Source organism: Anoplopoma fimbria, chromosome 1 (genome assembly GCF_027596085.1).
Source record: "Anoplopoma fimbria isolate UVic2021 breed Golden Eagle Sablefish chromosome 1, Afim_UVic_2022, whole genome shotgun sequence".
NCBI lineage: Eukaryota > Metazoa > Chordata > Actinopteri > Perciformes > Anoplopomatidae > Anoplopoma > Anoplopoma fimbria.
The window spans coordinates 20,026,946-20,049,318 of NC_072449.1; the positions used below are offsets into that span (position 1 = coordinate 20,026,946).

General features: G+C 41.3%; 1 protein-coding gene across 1 annotated transcript; it reads right to left on the bottom strand.

Annotated features, from left to right (window-relative positions):
* Positions 1-1,745: 1,745 nt before the first annotated feature.
* Positions 1,746-20,614, bottom strand: ttc9b (tetratricopeptide repeat domain 9B). The gene is given in 4 exon segments (XM_054604682.1): positions 1,746-1,840; positions 2,788-2,970; positions 20,129-20,402; positions 20,405-20,614. Coding segments are annotated over 4 exon segments (762 nt in total).
* Between the last annotated feature and the right edge of the window lie 1,759 nt (positions 20,615-22,373).

The following is a 22,373-nucleotide window of genomic DNA, read 5'->3' on the forward strand; positions in this document are numbered from 1 at the left end:
AAAATAGAGGTATGAGAGACAACGTGGCAGCATGCCATGACAGGAAGCAATAGAGCAGATATAATCCCGATCCCATACATCTGAAGTAACTCTCTGGAGCCTCACGTTACATGCAGGAGGTGGGCTAGCACACGGGGAAAAGAGGAAACTGGGTTTCATGGCGTCAGAGAGAAGGGAAATTCAGGTCATGCTTTCACAAATCGTCAATCCGACCATCTGCAGAACAGCGCAGGCAGATTTAAGCCATCATAAGAGCAATGTTTGCATTATCAATGATTCGGCTTCACAAGTCACAAGAGCAGCAAATGATTTATGTTTGTTTTGAAAGCTAGCCAAGGACATCCTCAAACCATATCATCAGTAGTGTTGTCTGATGCTAATGCTGTGTTTGGACCTGTTTTCAAACACAGGTAGGTGTTTTATCCATCAACAAACTAAAGGAGAAAGAAATCTCAAATGGCACACTCTTGTTGTAGTGCACTAAAGCTGAGTGCTCCAAAGATGGCGGTCTAGACCACCAGGACAGATGTGTGTGTGATTGTTTTCCCTGCATTAACGCTGCCCAGAGTCTCCTTGGCGTGTCATCGGCATCTGGGAAGCTTCAGCATAAGCGATAAAAGGTTGGACCTCCGTTTAGTAATTGTAAAGTGTTTGTCGCTGTGAAACTTTAAAGTGGATTTCCATCCAGCCAATGACGGTTGATGGAACTCCGATCTCATTGGCTATTATCCATTGTGACATCATTAACGGGGATGAGCTGGGCGGGGGGGGGGCTTCCACATTCTCAACGACGACACACCACCCAGGAGGGGCTTCGGACAACAGATTCAAGAGACACCAGTTTCTACAATAAGACACCTGATGACAGAAAGAACCGCTGGAGACACAGATGCTTTTAACAACTACTGAGTATGATGAACACCGAAAGCAAATTAAAGACCCCAGTAACGGTTTTCAAACACTCGAGTTAGCCCTTGAATTGAAAACAAAAACAGTCCAGAAACTGAGATACATGCCATCCAGGAGAGAAAAGTGAGACAGTAGAGTGATAGATTAATCACAGAGGCAGGCGTTTTCTCTACTCGATGAAAGGTTTCTCGGGCTAGTCTGTCCCATAGTCTGCGGCCTGAGTAAGCCCTAGTGGGGTGGGATGTACAATCAAATTGGGCTATGGTCTTGATATGTGTCGCACCTACCCCCTTCACTATCCCCTGCTTATGTTCACACACGCGATCCTTCCCTCCTCCCGGTGTGGTCGAGCTTCCCGGCCCCCGATATTCTCCTCAACAGTAGGAAATAAGACGGAGAGAAGGCAGAGAGAAAAAGACAGAGCGAGAGAGCAGAAACAAAATGCAGTTTATCTCTTAAAAACATTTACTAAATCACGCAAATGTCCATTATTCATATGTATGTTTTGAAGCTCCTCATTCCACCACGATGACTGTTTCGTATGAGTATAATACAGCATTTTTCGTTGTTTTTTTTAAGTTTGCTCGGCTGTGTGCAGTGTAAGGAGAGAAACCGCAGCACCTGAGGGAGAAAAGAGGGAGGAGAAAGGGGAAAAGGAGGTCGGGTTGCAGACAGAGCTTGATATGTCATCCGTTTTTATCCATCGCTGGCGGGTGATTGGGTCTGTCTCTTCTGTCTGTAGGCTGTGCTGCCGTCAGGAGTCGATAGAGGATGAGAGAGGGAGGGTCGATGTGGGGTCAAAGGTTGAGCGGTCAGGAGGGTGAGGAGGTCGAGGGTTAGCCCTGCGTCTCTTTGCCGCACTCTCGTTCCCGCTGACTATTCTTGCTCATCTTCATCTCCGTCAGCTGGATGTACCGCAGCACGTTGGTGTCTGTGATGGAGAGAGAAAATGCAGTGGATGCGATGCGGAAAGGTTGAAATAAAAAGAAGAGTCACATTTTTGCGTCAATCAGTGCAATTTGATTCGTTAAAGCAGTTACATTTTGGCTTCTTTGATGTCCGAAAAGTAAAAGCACAGAGATGACTTTGGTTATGAGAGAGTTAAAATGAGGCCCAGGTGACCAGAAAGTAAAAGCGTCATTAATTTCCTCCACCAACATTTCAGAAAACATCTAATAAAGGTATAAGGCTAAAAACTTCAACTACTAATCCCATGAAGCTCTGCAGTCCACCTGCCATCAAATCATGCACACACATAAAACCGAGCTTGCACATAACACAGCATTATTAAGTTTATCCAAACAGCCAAGCTTGTAGACAAAGACTGAAACGAGGCTCATCAGAGAACAGATGAGAAACTCTGCAACATGTTGCTTTGGTACATAGTCCGGCCAATGATGCCTGATCTTCCACTATTACAGACGTGTAGCAACAAACACAGCAAAAGAAGAAGACTGCTAGTAAAGCAAATATGGATGAAAACAATGGTAAAGTTATTCCAATACTCTGCTCTTTTTATTAGGATGAGAAAGAATTCAATATGTCTGTTAGATCTAAAGGATACACACAATCGGTACAAATCATAAAACTCAAAAGAAAAATGTATCAGCTAATAGAATATAAACGATTATGCAGGTTTCTTATCGTATAATATTTACTCCCCTCATGTTAGTCAAACCCTGTTAATTCACAAAAGAAATCTGACATGAACTGTTTGCATTATACAGTAAATAATGCATTATGGCTAATAACCACATCCCCTATAGGTTAACTTAACAATATTTCAACTAGAGTTCTGTTTCAACTTGCAGTAATACGACACTATCCACCTATGGCACTTGTTATGTGAGTGTAACTGAATACACGGTTTATCCTCACCTGAGGGTTCGCGGTTCTTGGCATCACGCAGGTAGCGTAGAGCACATTCGTAGTCGCCCAAGTGATAGAAGGCGATGCCGGCTCGGTACATGGCCTTGAAGTGGTCTCTCTGGTGGCTCAGCACCTTCAGACAGTACTCCTTCACCCTCTCGTAGTTCACAAGCTCTGACTGCAACAGACACGCTGCAGGAAGGAAGAGAGGGAACAAGTTAGTTGAAAATTAAATTAAAGCAGTTGCCTCGAGTCTTAGTCTGTAACGTTTAAACGACAATTATGCATGTAAAACAAAGACGGGGACATTTTGCTGACATCTCACTCTGCGCCTTTTAATAGAGCCACAGTGAAATTTAGCCTCCACAGTTCTTCCTCAGGACAGCAGCGACTATAAATAGCTAAATACTAAATGTCTCCTGGCAAAGAGAAGACAAAAAGTCGTGCAAGCAGCTTGAGCCCCGGAGGCAGGAGAGTAATGTCTCTGCATTCTGCAGAATAGGAGAGAAATTTCATCCTGAGAACGATGGATTGAGTAGTGCGAATAGTGACTTGGCAGATGGGTTGTAAGCAGCGAGAGCAGCAGAAGAGAGGAAGAAAAGAAGGGCAGGATGTTCAGTTAAATTGAGCGACAAATACAGCAGAAGTCCTTTGGGATAAGATGTGAGCGAACCATGAACCCACTGACACTCTACTTGTTGAAAAACGGCATAAAGTGCAACGTGGAGTACTCAGGAATAGGCCTTGTGTTTCATTGTAGCTGAGATCAGCTTAGATCAGAATAACTTCATTAGTAAAGACACACACTCACACTCACACACACACACACACACACACACACACACTGCTTTTAGTCCACCAAAGCTTTTAAATGCCTGCTGATGGCTCAGATATCACTTTACCCTCTGGTGATCACAAGCAATTGAGGTTTTGTTTCCACTTTTTTTTTTTTTTTTCTCTCTCTGTGACTTAATCTTTCCGATGATGCATCAAACATAAATTTCCTTTATGCCTCCTTATACAACCTTTGTCATGTCTGCCTCCTTTTCAACCCTCCCTCTCTCCCTCCTCCATCTTTCCCCTGAGTCTGCCCTTGACACACAGACAGCTCTGTGAATAACATGAGTCAGGCACTATTAGCTGGGAGGCAGGGTGAGTCGAGGGCGAGGAGAGGGAGGCAGGGATGAGGAGCACGACTGCAGTAGGAGGAGGAAGAAGAGGTTTATATGTGGGAGGAATAAAGGAGAAGAGGTGGGACCTGGGGGAGACCATAGGGTGAGGAGAAGGGGGGAGTGTGTGGTCCTCTAGCTGTCATCCCCCCCCACCTGAGCCTCAGAGACGTACTGCAGACAGTCTTGCCGTCAACAACGCAAAAGCAAAACACTTAATAATTCATCACGGACATCAGGGGACGGACCCATTCAATAACAATCAATGTGTTTTGGTATTTAGTGGTTGTAGTTGCGTTTGTCTCATAGTCTGGCTGTACGTTGTGTTTGCTGTATGCTTGTGTGTCGAGTCACTGCCTCAAGCCTCACAGCTGTAGACATGAACTTTACTCTATCATATGCAATTAAAATGGGGGGAGGTGCAACTAAATTTAGAAAATTATAATTAACGGTCTTTAACTCTACCCTCTTCTAAAGATACACTCTTTATTATTGTTCATGACATCAATCCAAGTACATCCCCTTCATCAAAATGACTCTAACTAACTGTAATTTATCCACACGCAGCTGTTTTAATTTCTGCGATTACGGATGCAGATAAAAAACAAGCCAGCCAATAACACAATGACTTTTGCTCCCTCGATCAATAGATTTTCAGGGTCATCGTTGCATAATTCTGTTCACACTGTTACACAACAGTATGGATATTGATTGATTGATCCATTTTGACTTGCAAAATAGCGTCTACTCTGCCAAACAAAGTAAAGATTAAACTGCATTAAAAGACAGCCAGAAACCTAACTGTGTTCATAATCAACCGTTAAGGTCTGTCAGTCGGTACAGAAATGAGTGGCTGAGATTTCATTTTCATTCATTTTTAAAATGTACACCTGTGCTTTTTGTATACTGGGAAATGTGTTCAGTGAGAAACGACTATTAGCAAAGGAGAGCATCATATTCTCCACAATCCTGCAAACATTACAGACCCTGATTAGTTGTATTTCCTGAACTGATGCACTAAAATAACACATCTGCATCTTCTGTACATAGTTCCTCCTCATATATGAGATGTGTTTGAACATGTTTAACTATTTAGTTAGCTGGGTTTTGCACACTGACTAATAAATAGTAATGTTTCCTCCTATTAAGCCCTTTGACTTTCTTGTATGAAAGATGTAAAATAGCGCATTCAAAATGTAATAATTCCATCATTATTAGATGGATTTAAACACACACCCTCATAGAAAGAAGAACAAAAGCAAATTCCACCATCCTGTTATTTTAAGTTAAGCTCAGAGCAGCAAGGTGGAAGCCGTTTCCCGTCTTCAGTGATCATAAGTCAGCTCAGTACAGTGGGGATCGCCTCAGATGCCCTCTAGCTCTCCAGCACACCTCTCTACAGTCTCCACTCCTCTATTTGTTTTTACAACCGTCCAACTAAGACATGACTACTCTCATCCCTTCACACACCCATCCATCACCGCCCTGCAGCAGTGGACGGCTTTCAGAGGATTCAGTTACAGTCCATAATGGCCCTAATAGCTGACGCAGTTAGAGAGAGTTCACTGGAACTCACGCACACACATAAGACATTCAATACACACACACCTAAAGTGCAAGCAGCAGATACACAATGACATGGGCAGGGTCGCAAACACACACACACATTTACACAGTAACACAGGTGAGTGTGAGCGATCAAGTAAGTCCTCGATACAATACATTACGCCACAACCACACACAGACACACACAGGGACTTAAATGATGCAAACAACGGCTAAAAAGATGTCTGTACAAATATACACACACACACACACACACACACACACACACACACACACACACACACACACACACACACACACACACACACACACACACACACACACACACACACACACACACACACACACACACACAGGCAGTGTGCACAAGTGATGACTGGCCGGCCGCACCCTCGCCCATTAGGCAGATGGATGGCATGCCAGAGGAAATGTAGAGTGTGGTGAGATGCATTAAGGGTGTGATAATGACAGGATCATCAGAGAAGGCTGGTCAGGGACCGAGACAGACAGAGGTCCCATAAAAAAACAGTAGAACATTTTCACTGGAGCCAATGTGTCCCTGTCACTCAGAGACAGAGACATGTTGGTCTGAGGGTCCCCGTTTGTGTCAGGTATTATCATGTCATCTACGTTCTAAATTATTTTAATATATTACTGTACATTCTGAGCGTTACCTAGCATTACATAACGTTGCTTTCAGAATGTTCAGGGAATGTCTGTGCCAAGTTTAAAAAATATATATATTTTAGCGGACACTTGTTTTCAGAACGTTCGCGGCACGTTGTTTTTAGAATTTAAGCGGCACATTGTTGTAAGACAGAAATGTGTATTACTTCATCAGGTAGTTATCAATAGAAAAATAAAGACACTGATTTGGTTAAACCGTTTATATAATATCAGATGACAAAATATCGGCCTTGAATAAAGCTATAATGCAAAAACAAAAAAAAGGAATAATAAAAGCTGCAGCTCCTCTGAGACAACAAACAAATTAAATAAGCCTTTGTTATTCATATAATCTAATTTATCATTTGTTTCGGATACACTGAAACATTGGACTAAAGTTTATAATTAACCAGACACAAAACATGTTGTGGCTCACAGCCGAGTCGAAGAGGAGACAGAGCAACCTTTTTGATTAATCGAGAAAAAAATAGTAAGTTGCAGACCTAGACACGATCCAAAAAGGTTTGGAAGCAAAAAGTCCATCACTGCCATGCCGCTCAAGTATGAAGAGAGAAGAGAGAGGAGGAATAATGAGGTGTGACTGTATACAGAAAATCAGTGGTGCAGACAAGATAGATTTGTCTTAATGAGGGCCTGGTTGAGAGGACAGGGACAGAAAAGGGATCTGAGGCTGCAACACTGGCTGTGTGAGCGCACATTTAGTGTCAGCCTCATGACTGCAAGTATCTCTCTGTTCCTGAGGAACTTCTGTCTCACTGCCAGATTTAAGGAGAGGCAAAAAATAGATAAAACACAGGAAATTGGAAATAAATGGAACACAAAAAATGCATTTGAACGTCTAAACCCAGGAAAAAAACCCAACAGGTGCAGAGCAGCTGTCGACTCGAGCGCGGTAGTGTGAATGTTCGCTTCCGTCTCTTGAATATCGAACGAGAGGTGCAGTGAGTGGGAGTGGTTAACACATGCTCAGGAACCCCACCGGTTTGCCTCAAGCATCATGTCTGAAAAAAACAGACCCTGCATTCACTTTCATTTAGCTGACAGAGCGCCAATGCCTGAGAGGAATAAAAGAGAGAGATAGAGATAGAGATAGAGAGAGAGAGAGAGAGAGAGAGAGAGAGAGAGAGAGAGAGAGAGAGAGATAGGCAGGAAGCTGAAATAAGACAAGAGAGACAGGGGGGCGAGGGAGGACAGAGATAGAAACGGCACTGACTGAACAAAATCCAGACACAGCCGAGGGGGGGAAAATGACGGGATATCTGTATGAACGGTGCAGAGAGGCAGACAAGCAAAGGGCAGGAAGCAGAGAGAGAGAGACCTTTTTAAACTCTGCATCCTTCTTTTTGTCTACATCACCTCATCTTCCCTCTTCACTCTCCTCCTCCTCTCCATCACACCAGGCGCGACACCACAATCCGGCTAATTTTAAAGCAAGCCGTGGCCCTGCTGATTAGTCTGCTGTCCATCACCTTGTAATTAGTTGGATAATGGCAGATGGAGCGACCCATCACTCTCACACAGACACACACAAGGCCTCCGTCTCCTCACACTCGTCCTTCACTGCTCCATTCCTGACCTCATCCTTCTCACCTTTTCACCATCTCTCCTTTACAAATGTCAGAGACCTGCAACAGATATATTTACAAGCGACAAATGAAACGTGCACAGTCATCACCACAAAAATCGCCTCACACAAAATCTCCAGGCTAAATCTGATCCAACACGCTGACGTCACAGTTCTCGGACAGTGTAGCCGGTCTCTCCAGGGCCACTAAGAATAGCTCCAACCAAAACCTTGTGCGAATTGTTGCTCTGTTATTGAGAAGGACAGGGCTACAGTTCTCCACTCGATTTATCACCAGGGCTCGTCTGCACTGACATGACACAGCATTTACCCCGCCTTCACCAGTCATCCCCTGCATTGTCATCTCTGTAAATAGCAGGTTTTGTTTATATTAAAATAAAGAAATATTTCAACACCTCTCATATTTTTTCTCTGATCATCATTGGTGCTGTTGGATAGTTAGCAAAGGGAAGATGGGAACATGCAGAGCCAGGAGGGAGTCTTAGCTGTAGTTGGGACTAAACACAGTTTTTTAACCATGTTATCTCATCTCATTGTTTCAGAATCTATCACAATCATCTTTTATACATCTGCTATAATCTATTTTCCTGACTATCACACAAACAAGTAGCTTGCATTTGAATCTGACATTGTTTATTGCACTGGCTGGTTTTTGTAGGATATCTGAGTGCATCTATTATGTTCAAACTAAAAACTAACATTGCTTGGATCTAAAAAAAGGTGGCTAAAATTTTGAAACACAATAGTCACTATAATCTTTTTTTTTCTTCCCTTGCACCTTCTTCTCCTGTCTACTTGTGTGTCAACTACTGAGAAGTTGCTGCTTTTCATCTTGTCATTTTAATAGCTGTGGATGGGATATTTTCTTTACCCAATGTTGTTTAAAGGAAGCAGTCACTCCCATGATGCAGCAGTTGAGTGTTTTTAGTATCGTTGATATCATTCAAAATGTGACATAAGGAATATAAAATAGGCTATTTTCCTTAGAGGAAATATGCATAATAAAGCTGTGATTTTTGTCTTTAAATACCATTCCACTTAAAACAAGTGGTGCAAATGATCTCTTTGATTGTGCGTCACTGTAGCGGGAGACTAATGCAGCTCCATATGGTGTATAAAACACTTTCATAATTACTCTCTCTTGTCACTCTTGTTTGATTATGTGGGTCTCAGAGGCCTCCACATAAACGTAGAGTGCCGGGATCAGCTTTACAAATGAGTCAGAGCCATGTTCAATGAGCATGAGAAAATGAAAATGTATGGGCTGAGTATAGTATTGTTGAGATGTGTGTGTGGATTTTGGGGAAAGGTAAATAAAGATAGGAAAACTCCATCATACCTCCATAAGAGTAGTTTGCTAATACACCCTGAACTGCATTTTTCAACTTTATGGGAAATTATATTTTTAGTTTTCTTGCAAAGAGTATATATATCTTTTCAATAAAAAGTTTACAGCCAGCAACCAGTTAGCTTAGCTTATGCTGCATTTGTAATTTAATTCAAACCGTAACAAAGTAGTCAGATAAAAAAACGTCAGACCTCTATGTTGTCACTACTGTCAGAAATTCCTGAGATCTCCCACTTGGTGACAAAAACTGCCAACAAACCAGTGGAAAAATGGCCACCATTTGAAACACAATCTGCTAGCTAGCTTCTGTCCAAAGCTCTTTGTTTAATGAACAAAAAGCCTTAAAATTACAATTTGTAGGTTTATGTGGGGAATATGTAAATAAGTGAGGTTAAAAGGTGCTGGTAGCCATATGTTGTTTCCCTCTGTGTTCAGTCTTTATCCTAAGCCAAGCTAACTGGCTGCTAGGCAGACATGAGGGTGATATCGATTTTCTCACCTAAAACCAATAAATGTCTTTCCCAAAATGTCAATGTATTGCTTTAAAAACTCAACCACATCTGCCATCTACGAGCACATCTTGTTCCAGAGAGAGAGGGGAGATTTTCACCTTGAATCACACAGTGTTTCCAGTAACATGTCCAGGAGATTACAGTCTGACTTTAGTTGTATTTTGCCACACACCCTTATCATCATTATCATCATGCTTCATCATCTTCTACCTTGCTCCATCAAACACCCTCCTACATTGTTCCACCCTCCTAAAATAGTCGCTGACTCAGGATTAATGCTCATCTGCTTAAATATTTATGCAAGTGAGGAAGCTATCTTCACAATGACTTCACCAAAGATGAAACCGTTTAATGCTCTCCATGGCACACCGCAGTTTCAAGAACTTAAGCTGAGCAACTTCTTGTCTGTACTGTAACCCCACGGTACTCAGGGTGGGTCTCTGGGTTTCTTGATGAAGAGCAGCTCATGTAGTCAGGACTTTATTTGACTCATTACAACATTTATTTAACATCTTTTTAATGTCTGAGGGCCAAGGGAAGATCCATGAGTAAAACCAGGCATTCAAGTAGTAGATAAGTACAGTTTAATAAAGCATAAAATAGACTTTTATTGAGGTTATGTCTGTAGTTGATCCCTGACAGAGATATTTTGTTGTGGCCACTTAGCTAGGCCATTATCTGATTGGCGATGTCATATGTGGACACTGGGCAGACACTTGCCTTTAGCTCAGCAGATCTTTGGCTTCTGTCTTATGCTGCTGTCAAACAAGCACTCTCAAGTTAAATATTGTAACGTGTAATTAATGCTGTGTTTGCTAATATTGATGCAATTCTTGTTTTTTTCAGTTGGGTTTGGATAACATGCATAATAGCTATAAAGAAACATGCTTCTCTGCGTTATACTGCTATAAAGATATATGAGGGAGTCTTTGGAAAGGGCAACAGAGACCACTGCCAAATGGTTTGGCTCAGAATCTCATGGAGTCAGTCTCAATCTGTGAGGTGGTAAAGTTTTTTCACTAAGTACCTGAAGTAAATTAACGGCTAAAGCATAAGCTTTCATAACATCCCAAAAAAGATACAACCACGTGTTGGCAGCCTGCTTTCTTCTAATATGAATCAGTGCTTACTCCAACACTGTATTTACACATCCAGCGGACACATAGCAACATTAAGATTAATTTGGAGTCAGTTTGTGTCCACCTGATTGATCTAAGTCCAATATTTTTCTTTAGCTATGTTTTTTATCTCTACCAATTCCTGGGGGAAATATCTGGCTCCTTAGTTGCTAAATGCTCCACTATGTTTACCGGCTATAACTGTGTCTGTCACCTGTTGGGGGTTGTGAAAGTATCATACAGCTGCCTGCTACAGCCAAGAGCTACACTGATGAGCACAGTGATAGTGCACCAAAACGAGAAGTGTCTTTCCATACACTTTTTATTCACCACAGAAATTCCAAAATCAAGGAGTTGAAATATCACAATTACAAAAAGTTCAGGGCTCAGTTAGGAAAGTTGATGAATCTATAAAAACAAAATGCATCAACGTCATTGACGAGACAAAAAGTCGTGGCAGACAAAAACATCAGATCTGTGTGGAGCCACGAGGAGACTGTAACGTTCTTTAATTTAATATATGAAACAAACAAATAAGCAAGCAAATACTAAACCAATGATAACTTCAAATATCCGCATAACAAACCCTTTCATCCATTGTAAATATACAGATATATAACTGCATCTTTGAATTAACATTAGAACTCTTTATCATTTTTTATTTTCATTTGACAGTACTGGTGTGAAAGTGCTGGTAAATATGCTCCACTGAGAATTACCCTCAGTGCTGTATCAGCAATTCAGGTGAAACACAACCTTTACATTTCTCTGCCCCCACAAACAGTCTGTAACAAGGACGAGTTTTCAATGTCAGCCCCCGGCAGTTCATGTAACCGACTGGGGAAAGCTCAGATAGCGACCAACATGGGCTTTTCATCAGCATGGAGCTCTTTGGTTAAATATAAAGAGCCAGTTGGTTTAAACAGGGTGTTAGATATGCGCAAATAGCAAATGCTCATTACTGAGGGCTTACAGAGGATGAATATTCTGCATTTCTCTATCTGTCTTTCTCTCTCTCTCTCTCTCTCTCTCTCGCTCTCTCTCACTCTCGCTCTGAGGGTGTCAGGAAAGGGCATCTGTTTCAGTTTCCTCCCAGCTGATGCCATGACTTTCAACTACGCACTAAAAAAAGGTTTGACGGACACTTTCAATTTATTCATTACTTCATACAACTGTCAGTCCATATCAGAAAATGATTACAGTCCAAAAATCTAAATCATGCACATACACGTAGCACAAACACATGGGCACAACTAAAGCATTTTGATAAATCCCTGAGGTGTTAGCTAAATGAGATAAATGTAATTCTGGTATGTAAATTAAAGTATTTTAATTAAAATATTCAATCTCTGTTTCTGCCATGTTTTCACTGCAGCATTGGCCAAATGATTTATCAGACATCCTGCAGCTCTAAAGAATCAGTTTGCTCTGACATTTTCATTTTTCAGTGAAATGTTTCAACAGCTAGTATAGATTGTCATGAAATTTGCATACAGATATTTATGGTGCACAGAGGATGAATCCTTATTACTTCGGTGACCCTCTGACTTGTCATCTAGTGCCAAAATCCTTTTAGTGACACACCTCAACAACAATTTATTCGAATTGCCGGGAATTTTGGTTAAAAACATTCATGTTCCCCCACAGAACGAGTTGTAATATCTCTTATCTATGATCCTTTAACTTTATGTGTCACCATCATCTGGTCAAAATATTAATTTGTGCATTTTTATGACCAAATATAAGCATAATATCTGTTGATAGCGGTGCTTTGTTTGGTGCTAAATAGCAAATGTTAGCATGCTAACACACTAGTTTAGGATGTAAACATGGTTAACATTACTCCTGCTAGCATTAGCATGTTAGCATCACCTTCTCTATTGACTCTCTGTTTGTGTTGTTGTTCACTGTGTTACGTTCTGTTTTCTGATGTGCTGACTTAATTTGTTTCTCGCAAATTGAAGCATTTAACAGGACCAACTTTGTGAGCACTTACAGAGCTTCAATTAAAAATAGATGTGACAAAAAGTCTTATCAAAATATTTGCCCGCGGCCCTCATGTCCTCTCTCTCTCCCTCTGAGTCCTTTCCTGCCAGTCTTTCCTTCTCCTCCTGACAGATGACTGAATCTTATTTACTCTTGTGACAGGAGTCATCTGGGCCTGTCAGGGCTCTGATATAAATCAGTTTGGTCTGGATTGGATTTCTCAGTTTTCTCACAATTAGAAATAAATACGGACGCAGCTCTCAACCCCCACCCCAGAGGTCATAGACTCCCCTCCTTCCCTACTTCTCTCCCATTTACTGTCTCCCCCACTGTCTATAATCCCATCACATTTAAGAGTTCTGTCCAGTGTCTCCCGCTCCCCCTGGTTTACCCCCCTCCCCCATTTCAGCCTCTGCATCTTTACTGCCCTTCCCCCCATCTTTCAAAACTCTCTATCTCAGCTGTTAGGTAATTCGTAGGGCTGGCACAAAGAGGACAGTACAGTGTGAGTGGTACAGTAGAGGGAGTGCCAGTCGCACCCAACAGCAATGCAACGCCATCTGCAGCCCTGGCACACGACGGATCTCGTTCGGCTCTAGCCACCCCTCCAATGGCAGACTTGCAAGCACAGAGGGAGAAAAAAAAACCTCCAACCAAACCTCCCCCTATTTCCCCTTCTCACCCTTGCATGACATATCTTTCCTCCTACGAGCACATTGCATGTCCTTTGTGTCTACAAACTGCTAATTAAAACCTACACTCTCCTCATCTTAACCCCTCTATCTCACATTCCTTCTCCTCATCTCATTTTCGTCCTCACTTTCATCTTCTGCCTTTATCTCATGCACTCCACCGCGTCCCCTGGTGACGGAGCTGGCAGGAGATGAAAGAGGAGGAGTTTTCTATTCTGTTCTTCTTTTGTAGACAAGCCATAAATGTTCACTAGCAGTGGGTTAAGAGTGGAGTTGTGAAACCAACCCGTCTGTGGGGTTACACATCACTGACATTATAATTAATACGACCCCCATCTGAATACAGATTGGGGCTTAGAGGCTGTGAAGGGGGGAGTTTTTCAAGGCTGTTGAGGAAGTGCAGTGATGGCATTGCAGCTCAATGTCTTGTGATTGATGACTAAGGCAGTGCTTTTCCAGCAAGGGCACAGATGCGGATGCCACTAACAGACTCATTAAATCTTTAGTATGAGGCCTGTAATTGCATGCCACGGTTCAGAAGTTCATTGATTCCCCCGAGGCTCTGAATCCATGGGAAGTCCATCAGAGATGCAACAAATCCTTGGTAGCTAACGTTACTGCTACTACCATTAACTCCTGCCAGGCTTGACTGACAGGATTTTCCAGTCATAAAGTTCAAACCAGAAATAAATTCAGGCCAAATTAAAAGGTTATTAAACTGGTTGAAACAAAATTAAGTGCTTTAAAAACAATAAATCAAATTACTACGTGAAGTGTTAAAAGGGGTTGTCCATAGTAACAAACCCTTAATTAACAGGTGACCCTGCAGTTTGCATTTTAGTGTGTTTAGTGTTTTTTTGGGTCTTTGTTTTAATCTTTCTCAACAATAGCATCAGTTTTAGCAACAAAAAAAATTGGCACTAAAAACCTTTATATACTACCAGCTCAGCCTCAATTGGCAGTCACTATGTGCCCCACTACAGTTATCACAGCTTGTGGCTATTTTTAACATATTTTATTTCCTTGTGAACAGGAAATTGTAACTGTATGTGAAGTTTATTGTAGATAAGGAAGAGTGAGGTGCATGTTATAAACTACAGCTGCACAGCTCTACAAACAAACACCAGGAGAAAATAATATTGTTTAGCTGATCATAACCGGTCAGTTAATGTCTTATTCAGATTAATTTATCCAACATAGCTGCATCTGAATGTAAATACAAAAGAGCATTGGAGTGCTGTGCAACATTTTAATGTCATGTTTTCTTAGTTTCAAATGCACACTTCTCTCACTGCAGAAAAAGTAATTGTGTTTTTGTATCCAATTGTTTAACTTTTTCTTTTGAAAATTGCTGGATCATCATCAGGGCAAGCAGAGCCACTGTGAGCTGCAGCAGTTCAATAAAAGGTGGCTGATGTTACGAAACAATTTCACTCATTCCTCCTGCTGCGTCTCTCCTAAAGCTGTGCTTTATGACTCATTCACAGATTGAGCCAGTCAGGAGGAACAAAGGGAGATTTCAGGCAGAGATCAGAGCGAGCAGGAGCTAATGAAATGTCAGAGTGATCATAACTCTCACAAAAGGATCACACCAACCTGCTTTCTGTTTTATTCTCACCCTTTCCTGCGCATTTGAAGCCATTAAAACTTAGCTTCCAAACTGGTTGATACAAGTCTGTCAGTGTGCTGTTTATTTAAAGAGACAAGCTGCTGGTGAAGGTGCTTCTTCAGGATCAATATCAGGAAAAAAAGCAAACAAACTGCAGTCACGTCTCTCATTTCTGTATGTGCCTCCCAGTGTGTTTGTGGTGGGTGGATGGATGGCTGAGGCGGGCGGAGAGGCAGTCTGCCTCTGGCCAACATGTTGCACCACTGTGAACTGCGACAGACACAGTGGTGGTGTAACCTATTTAGACACAGCCATGCAGGGACACACAGACTCGGGCTGTCTCCTTAACAAGGCCAGCAAATAGGACATTAATCATCTGTCGTCTTTCTGTTCGACAGAATCGGGTAACAACACCGTCAGTGCTTATTTCTGGGGGTTTCTTCTATTTACACATTCACTGCCCCCTTATTATGTTAAAAACCTCATATTTATCGTATGCCAGCGTCTTTTATATAATAATCATCTTGTTTAATACTTAAGTATGTCCTTTTTTAAAAACATATTTTGTCTCTAACTGCTCTTAAGGTATGTCTTCTTATCTTATTTTTTGCATCAGTGAAATGTAAGTCAGTCAGCATTCAGCAGCTGAGAAACACCCATCACAGATACCTTAAGCCAAAGATGATGTCTTTAAATTACTTGTTTTGAAGATTTTCAAATCCATTTTCAATTTACTGTCACATTATACAGGGAAAAGCATCAAATTCACATAAATGAGACACTAGAACCTAGAATATTGGTCGTTTTTGATCAAACGGTTACTTATATGATCATGAAAGTAGTTCTGTCCACCATATAATAGATCATCAGACAAGTCTTTTCAGCTATACCCAAAGCAAAAGTAATTAATGCAGAAAAAGTACACTGTTAGTGTTATTATTATGCACAATATTACAGGATTATTAGAAATGTGTAAACATATTATACTGTTGCAGTTGAACTATTTTATAGACTGCTGGGTAGTCCAATTCATAACAATGCTCCACATTTCAACAACTCATCATATGTAAAGGATGTGAAATCTTGATCAACTATCTTGATCAGCAACTAGTTAATATAGCTCTGAATTAAATGTAAATATTTATCTCTGAAATGTAATGGAATAGAGGTATAAAAAGGCACAAAATGGAAAAACTCAAGTGAAGTACAAGCAATTCAACATAGTAAAACAGGAAAAGCTTTGATTTGTGACAACAAAATCAAGAAGACAAGACACACAAACATCAACTCACAAATGCACGTCAATACACTCCACTTAAACAAAATCAGCAATGTCAGCAATGAATGGCAGGTCAAGCAGCACTGAGAGCAACTCCCCTTCACTCACACACACACACACACACACACACACACACACACACAGACAGACACACACACACACACACACACACACACACACACACACACACACACACACACACACACACACACACACACACACACACACACACACAGCCCTTTGAATGCTGAGACAAACAAACACACTTAAACACACTTGTCTACATGCACACACACATAGAAACAGGCAGTCTCTCTCCAACTGGTGCTACTACTTGCTTGTTGCTCTCCAATCATGCATCAGAACCAAACACAGTCGACCAATCACATGGCAGCTCCTCACTCATAACCACGGCGACCACCGCCTGCCCAGCAGAACTTTGGGTAAGCAGGTGAAGCTGTTCAACAAACACTTGCAGCTGGATTACAGTTAGTTAGTTTTGAATCTCTCTCTCTGAATTAAGTGCCAATTAGTTGTATTCATCGTAACAGATTAAGGCCAACATGGACCACAATAGCCTGCTGGCAACCTTGAATATGAAATCTATAATACATTCTGACATCCCTTAGGAAATGCATATTTGAAATAAGTATAATTGTGCAGAGATATTCAGAGTTAAGTGGGAGAACATTATCTGAAAGTCAAAACAAGATATATATACTCAAGTATTAATCACAAATGAGACATTTTTATCCCGGTGAGTCAAATGTTTAATAGTATTTAGGTAAAGCAAAATACTACGTACTCCAAACTGGTAAGAATGTGTTTTTTAAACCTCAAGCTGTGATAGACTGAAGATTATTTGTTATCATTCACTCGGAGGTGAGAGCCGTGAGCCACAAAATTTGAATATGAGAGTTATGGAAAGATGTTGATGATATTGAATTCAGCCCTTTGTGGAGTATTCCAATAGTATCCGCAATATTAAAAGGCAAGGCTGTGATATTTAATATTTGTGTTATTATTAACAAATGCCATAAAAAACTACAGCCAACAATGGATTGAAGTCACTAACAAGTATTTCCTATACAGCTAAGAAACACTTAATCATTCAATCATTAATAAAATAGTCCCAAAAAAGAAAAAATATACTCTTGTTTAAGTGGAAAAAAAAATGCCAAGTTGTTGTGGTAAATGAATTAGCCTATTTTAAAAATGTAATTTAATGTTTGTGAGAAGTTTACTTTAAAGATTTCTATCCTTAGAAAAAAACAATGGGCTTGTTTGGCTCGTTTTGTTTTGGCCTTTTCATGGGTTGTGTGGCATTTTGACTATAGCCACAAGGGTAAAGCCATAACATGACAAAAATAAAGGGTTTATCTGGGTTTAATGTGGCGTAATGTGGAGCGGACATCACAGTGATTTAAATGCATATCAACAGGAATATGAATACAAATATGCTATAAACCACTAATGTAAACATCAGATCAACAACAATCAACAAACAAACAAACAAACAATAAGAGTAAAGCACATACATTATTGTAGTAAACACAGTGAGTGATGGCAAAGCCAGGTTGAAATGAGGTTTCTTTGTGCTTATGTGAACAGCAGTGAGGGGAGGGTATGAGCAGTAATAATACAACAACAGGGAAAGGCCCGGTGATGGTTGCCATGGTGAATATGGTCCCCTGTCGAGTGCTAGCGGCCCCTTCCTCCCCCTCTTCTCCCCTCTCTGTTGCACCTCTCTCTACTAAATCTCTCTTATACGAGTCTAACTGACTTCCTTGTACTTTCCAGTATATCTACTGCTTCTTCCTTCCTTATTTCACACCCCCTTTCATCTCTTCTCTTTCCCTCCCCCATCCTTTCCTTTACGACACAGTGGCCTCCCTACAGGCTTCACACTGGGCCCTGGACGCTGCACCGAACAAGGCGACCTTCATTGCATAATGGCAGGCCGACTGGGCGACACCTGGACACAAACAACGAGACACAACATCAACACTGCCCTCGCCAAGACCCAAAAACACTACACTGACATCGGTAGTGATACGATGTGATATGAAACCATCATCATCTCGCTCCTGGACGACAATATTTTTACAGCAAAGCTACTGGCAATATATTCATAATTGTACTTTTTCTTGTGTTACTGTAACCATAGTTGAGTATTTCTTGATACAGTAAATCCTGATACACTACTTTGTTGTTTAAATTAACATTAGAAAATAATTAAAAGGCATATTTCTTCCTGAATACTTTGCGTTACCAAGCAGTCTTGGCTGATGAACATTAACTGATAGATAGATAGATAGATAGATAGATAGATAGATAGATAGATAGATAGATAGATAGATAGATAGATAGATAGATTCTCTTCAAACTCATTGAAAGCTATGATATTAAATGTTTAATCTGTTGGGTAAATGCTGTTTGATTCTGCCTGCACAAAACGTACAAGTGCTCTTTATTTCACAAAAAATATATCAAGTTTACAATAGAGCTTAAACAATTGATTGATCAGCAGGAAATGGTTTGCAACTGTTTCGATCATTCATAATTTTTCTTCACAGTTCGAGTTTTTCCTCTGTTTTATATAATTTTAAACTGAATACATTTGTTGTTCTCTTTGTTTCCATTAAAAGAAGATATTAGAACAGATATAGTTGTTTACTTTACAAAATAGGGGGCTCTAGGTAAGCAAGTTTAACTTAAAATGAAATAATTAATCACTTTTCTTTAAAACTTTAAAAACATAAAATGCAACTCCAACCACCCCAACATATACCCCCGTACATGTACCGAAGCCAAGCACTGCTAACTGCTTGTCAACACAACAGAAATAAGGTGGGCCTACATTGCACCAAGATTGCATCCTTGCTACACACACTCACCCAACTAAGCAAAACTACAAAAACACACGATGTCAAAAGCAATCACAAAAGGAAGTGACGTATTGACAACCAAGGGTTGTGTTTAAGAAAACACAAAATGAACAAACATGAAAAACAACAGATTGTATAAAAAAAAAACCTATGCTGGACCAAATTTCCAAAGTTCATATACAATCCTGGGCTTTAGAAAATTGCGATGGTCATTCGTCAGTATTTTTCTGACATTATATAATAATACATTGCATTAAATATGGAAAATTAAATAATCATTAATTGGTACTCTAGCTTTATGAGTTTAATAGGCCTATTTTTGGAAAAACCCTTATATAGCAGCTAAATGTGTGGTGTGATAGAGCAGCAGCCTTATGAGTTAATCTTTTCTGTGCAGGAGCTCGGTTAACCCTGTAGTAATGTCACTGCAAAGAGGTGCCATTAGACACAGCCTTACATCACCCATTGGATGTTTGAGGGGGCGTCTCCTCACCTCAGACCCCCTTGTGAAATGTTGATATTTTCAACACAACATACATAATGAAAAACATGCATATTTCCTATGAGGGACTTGGCCGTGTGTCTCTATTTATTATCGTATTTTCTTTTTCTCACAATTCATCTTTCAATGAAATAATATGCTCGATTAATGCACTAATTGCACGTCCAATTCTCCATTCAATCAGCACCAATGCAAATATGACCTGTTCATGTAGCCCAGCTCTTTTCTAAAGGGTTGCATCACCTGGCTCAGCACAAATCAAGCACCTGCAGAAACGACCAGCATACAAAGCTTGCGTGGACCCGGTGAACCGGAACAAACGACGGTGTCAGCGGTACATGAAGGCGACGGAGGTCCGTGTGTTTCTGTGTTTCTGTGTCGGGGGTGGGTGAGCCCGTGTGCCGCTCACCTGTCAGGCTGTCGTAGCACTCTATCTCGGTGATCTCCACGGCTCTCCGCTGCTCCTCGGTCATCTTGGCCGAGGCTTGGTTCAGCAGGTTGACCTCGGAGCCCGTCGTCCCGTCGGCGACGTGAACCCCCTTGAGTTGCAGAAGCGCCCGGTGGTACTTGCCGATCGCTTCCCGAAATTTCTTCTCCTTGTAGCAGCGGTGACCCTCCACCTTGAAGTCGACGGCTTTCTGGATCTTCGCCTCCATCTCCATTTCAGCCGAGCCGGCTCGGTTCCTCCTCCTCCTCCTCCTCCTCCGCCGCCTCCTCCGTCTCCTCCGGCTGCTGCTGCCAGGCTCCGGCCGCCTGTTTCCGGGTAGCTTTTGAGGCTCTTTATCGGGTGCTGCTTGGCTTCCATGTCTCTCAGTGGAAGCGCCGGGAACGGGCCATGATGCTCGGGTACGAAGGTGTGTTTGGTTGGGGAGGACCGGAGCAGCGTGCTGTGCATAAAGGATGCGGAGCGGAGCGGCGGCACCGGAGACACGACCAGCCTCCAAAAACAGCCAGAGAAACGCGTTCAGACACGTCTCCGCTTGGTTAGCTCGGGCTTGAAGAAAAGCCTTGATATAAAATAAATGTAAAGCTTTTTTTTTTTTTTTCTTCGAGATTATAAAGAGATAAATAAGGCTAGAACAGCTGGCAAAAACATCCTGACATTTCCCGACTGTCAGTTTTTATAAACCCTGATCCCTCGTTCTGGTCCTCTCGCTGGAGGAGGAGGATGCTCGAGTGGATCTCTATGGTAGCAGCCTCAGAGGCACGCGCAGCTTCAGCACCACAATCAGCGCACACACGAGACAACCCGTGGCGCACAGCATTGTGGGTAGTCGTGAGGCGTTGCTGCAGTCCAGATTTTACATGGCAAAAACGGAAGAAATGTAGAAATTAGTGTCTCGGTCGATTATTTGTAAAACAAAACTGCACTCTGGTAAACTGGAAAAATAAGTGTATGAATAATAAATACATATATATATATATATATACGTTCATTAATAATAGCTCGTTATTTGAACACTCGTCTAACTGCGCACTTTTTACAACATTCACATTGCAACACCTTCCATTTTTTACTGTAATTAAAGGATTCATTATTAGGCTTTGTGTCAAAAATATTGCACATTACGTCACTCAAAATGTTTGAAAGAGTCCAGCCTTTATAATAATACAAAAATAACGCATGCTGATACAGATTTATTCAGCATTTGACTTAAATGTATATCCCTTCTGGAGACATGAGATTATGGTGAATCAGGTGCGCATGATGATTTCAGCTGATAAGGTTTTCAAAGAGATGGAGCCAACAGGAGGCTGCGTGGACCAGATGAGGTGGAGGAGAGCGACCTCAAGGGGACATAGTCTTCATTACACTTATTGCTTGTGATCTGGTGTGGGGCTAACCTGCGCCCCACCGGCCAAATCATGTGATCTCTGTACAAATTATTTTTTCTATATGATTCTTCTCTGCTAAATTGTGTGATCGTAGCAAGGTTGTTACCTTATTTCCTCCAGATTCATAGCAACATTGCCTCTTCAGCTGGTTCCTCATCAGCTGGTGCGCAAAAGAGGAAATCCTCACATGGGGTTAACTCAGTCCAGGAGCAGGCTATCCTCTCAGTGGGTCATGTAAACATCTATAGTCTCACATCCATATTGGCTTCTTGGTTCATGGATAAGGGACCAGCGGTGTATCAATTCCTCTTGGGTGAACATATCATTTTGACTTCAACAAACATGCAGATTAACATTTATAAATAATGTATTAGCCTACAACAAAACTTAAGATACATGCAGGTGTTGAGGTACAACTAAACACTGGCAAAAGCCCTATTGTCATTCTGTCAATGCTGTGATGACCAGTGGTGGGAGCTGTGTCCATATCACGGTGAACACTGGCATCTGCATGGCGTAGAGATGACACTGGTGGTAGGTCTTCTTAGTTTTCCTGCAATAAACATGTTCTATCCCTGTAGGGAAACATGTAAATTAATATTCAGCACAAACAAATTACATTAGTTTACAACAGTAAATTAGCATGCAGTTCACAATCCCATCCAACACACTCAACCCAAACAAACACAAGTCAATTCTCAAGTGGCATTCGAGACATTCAATTCAATTTATTTTGTATAGCCCAAAATCACAAATCTACCTCAGAGGACTTTACAATCTGTACACATACGACATCCTCTGTCCCGCATTTAGGGAAT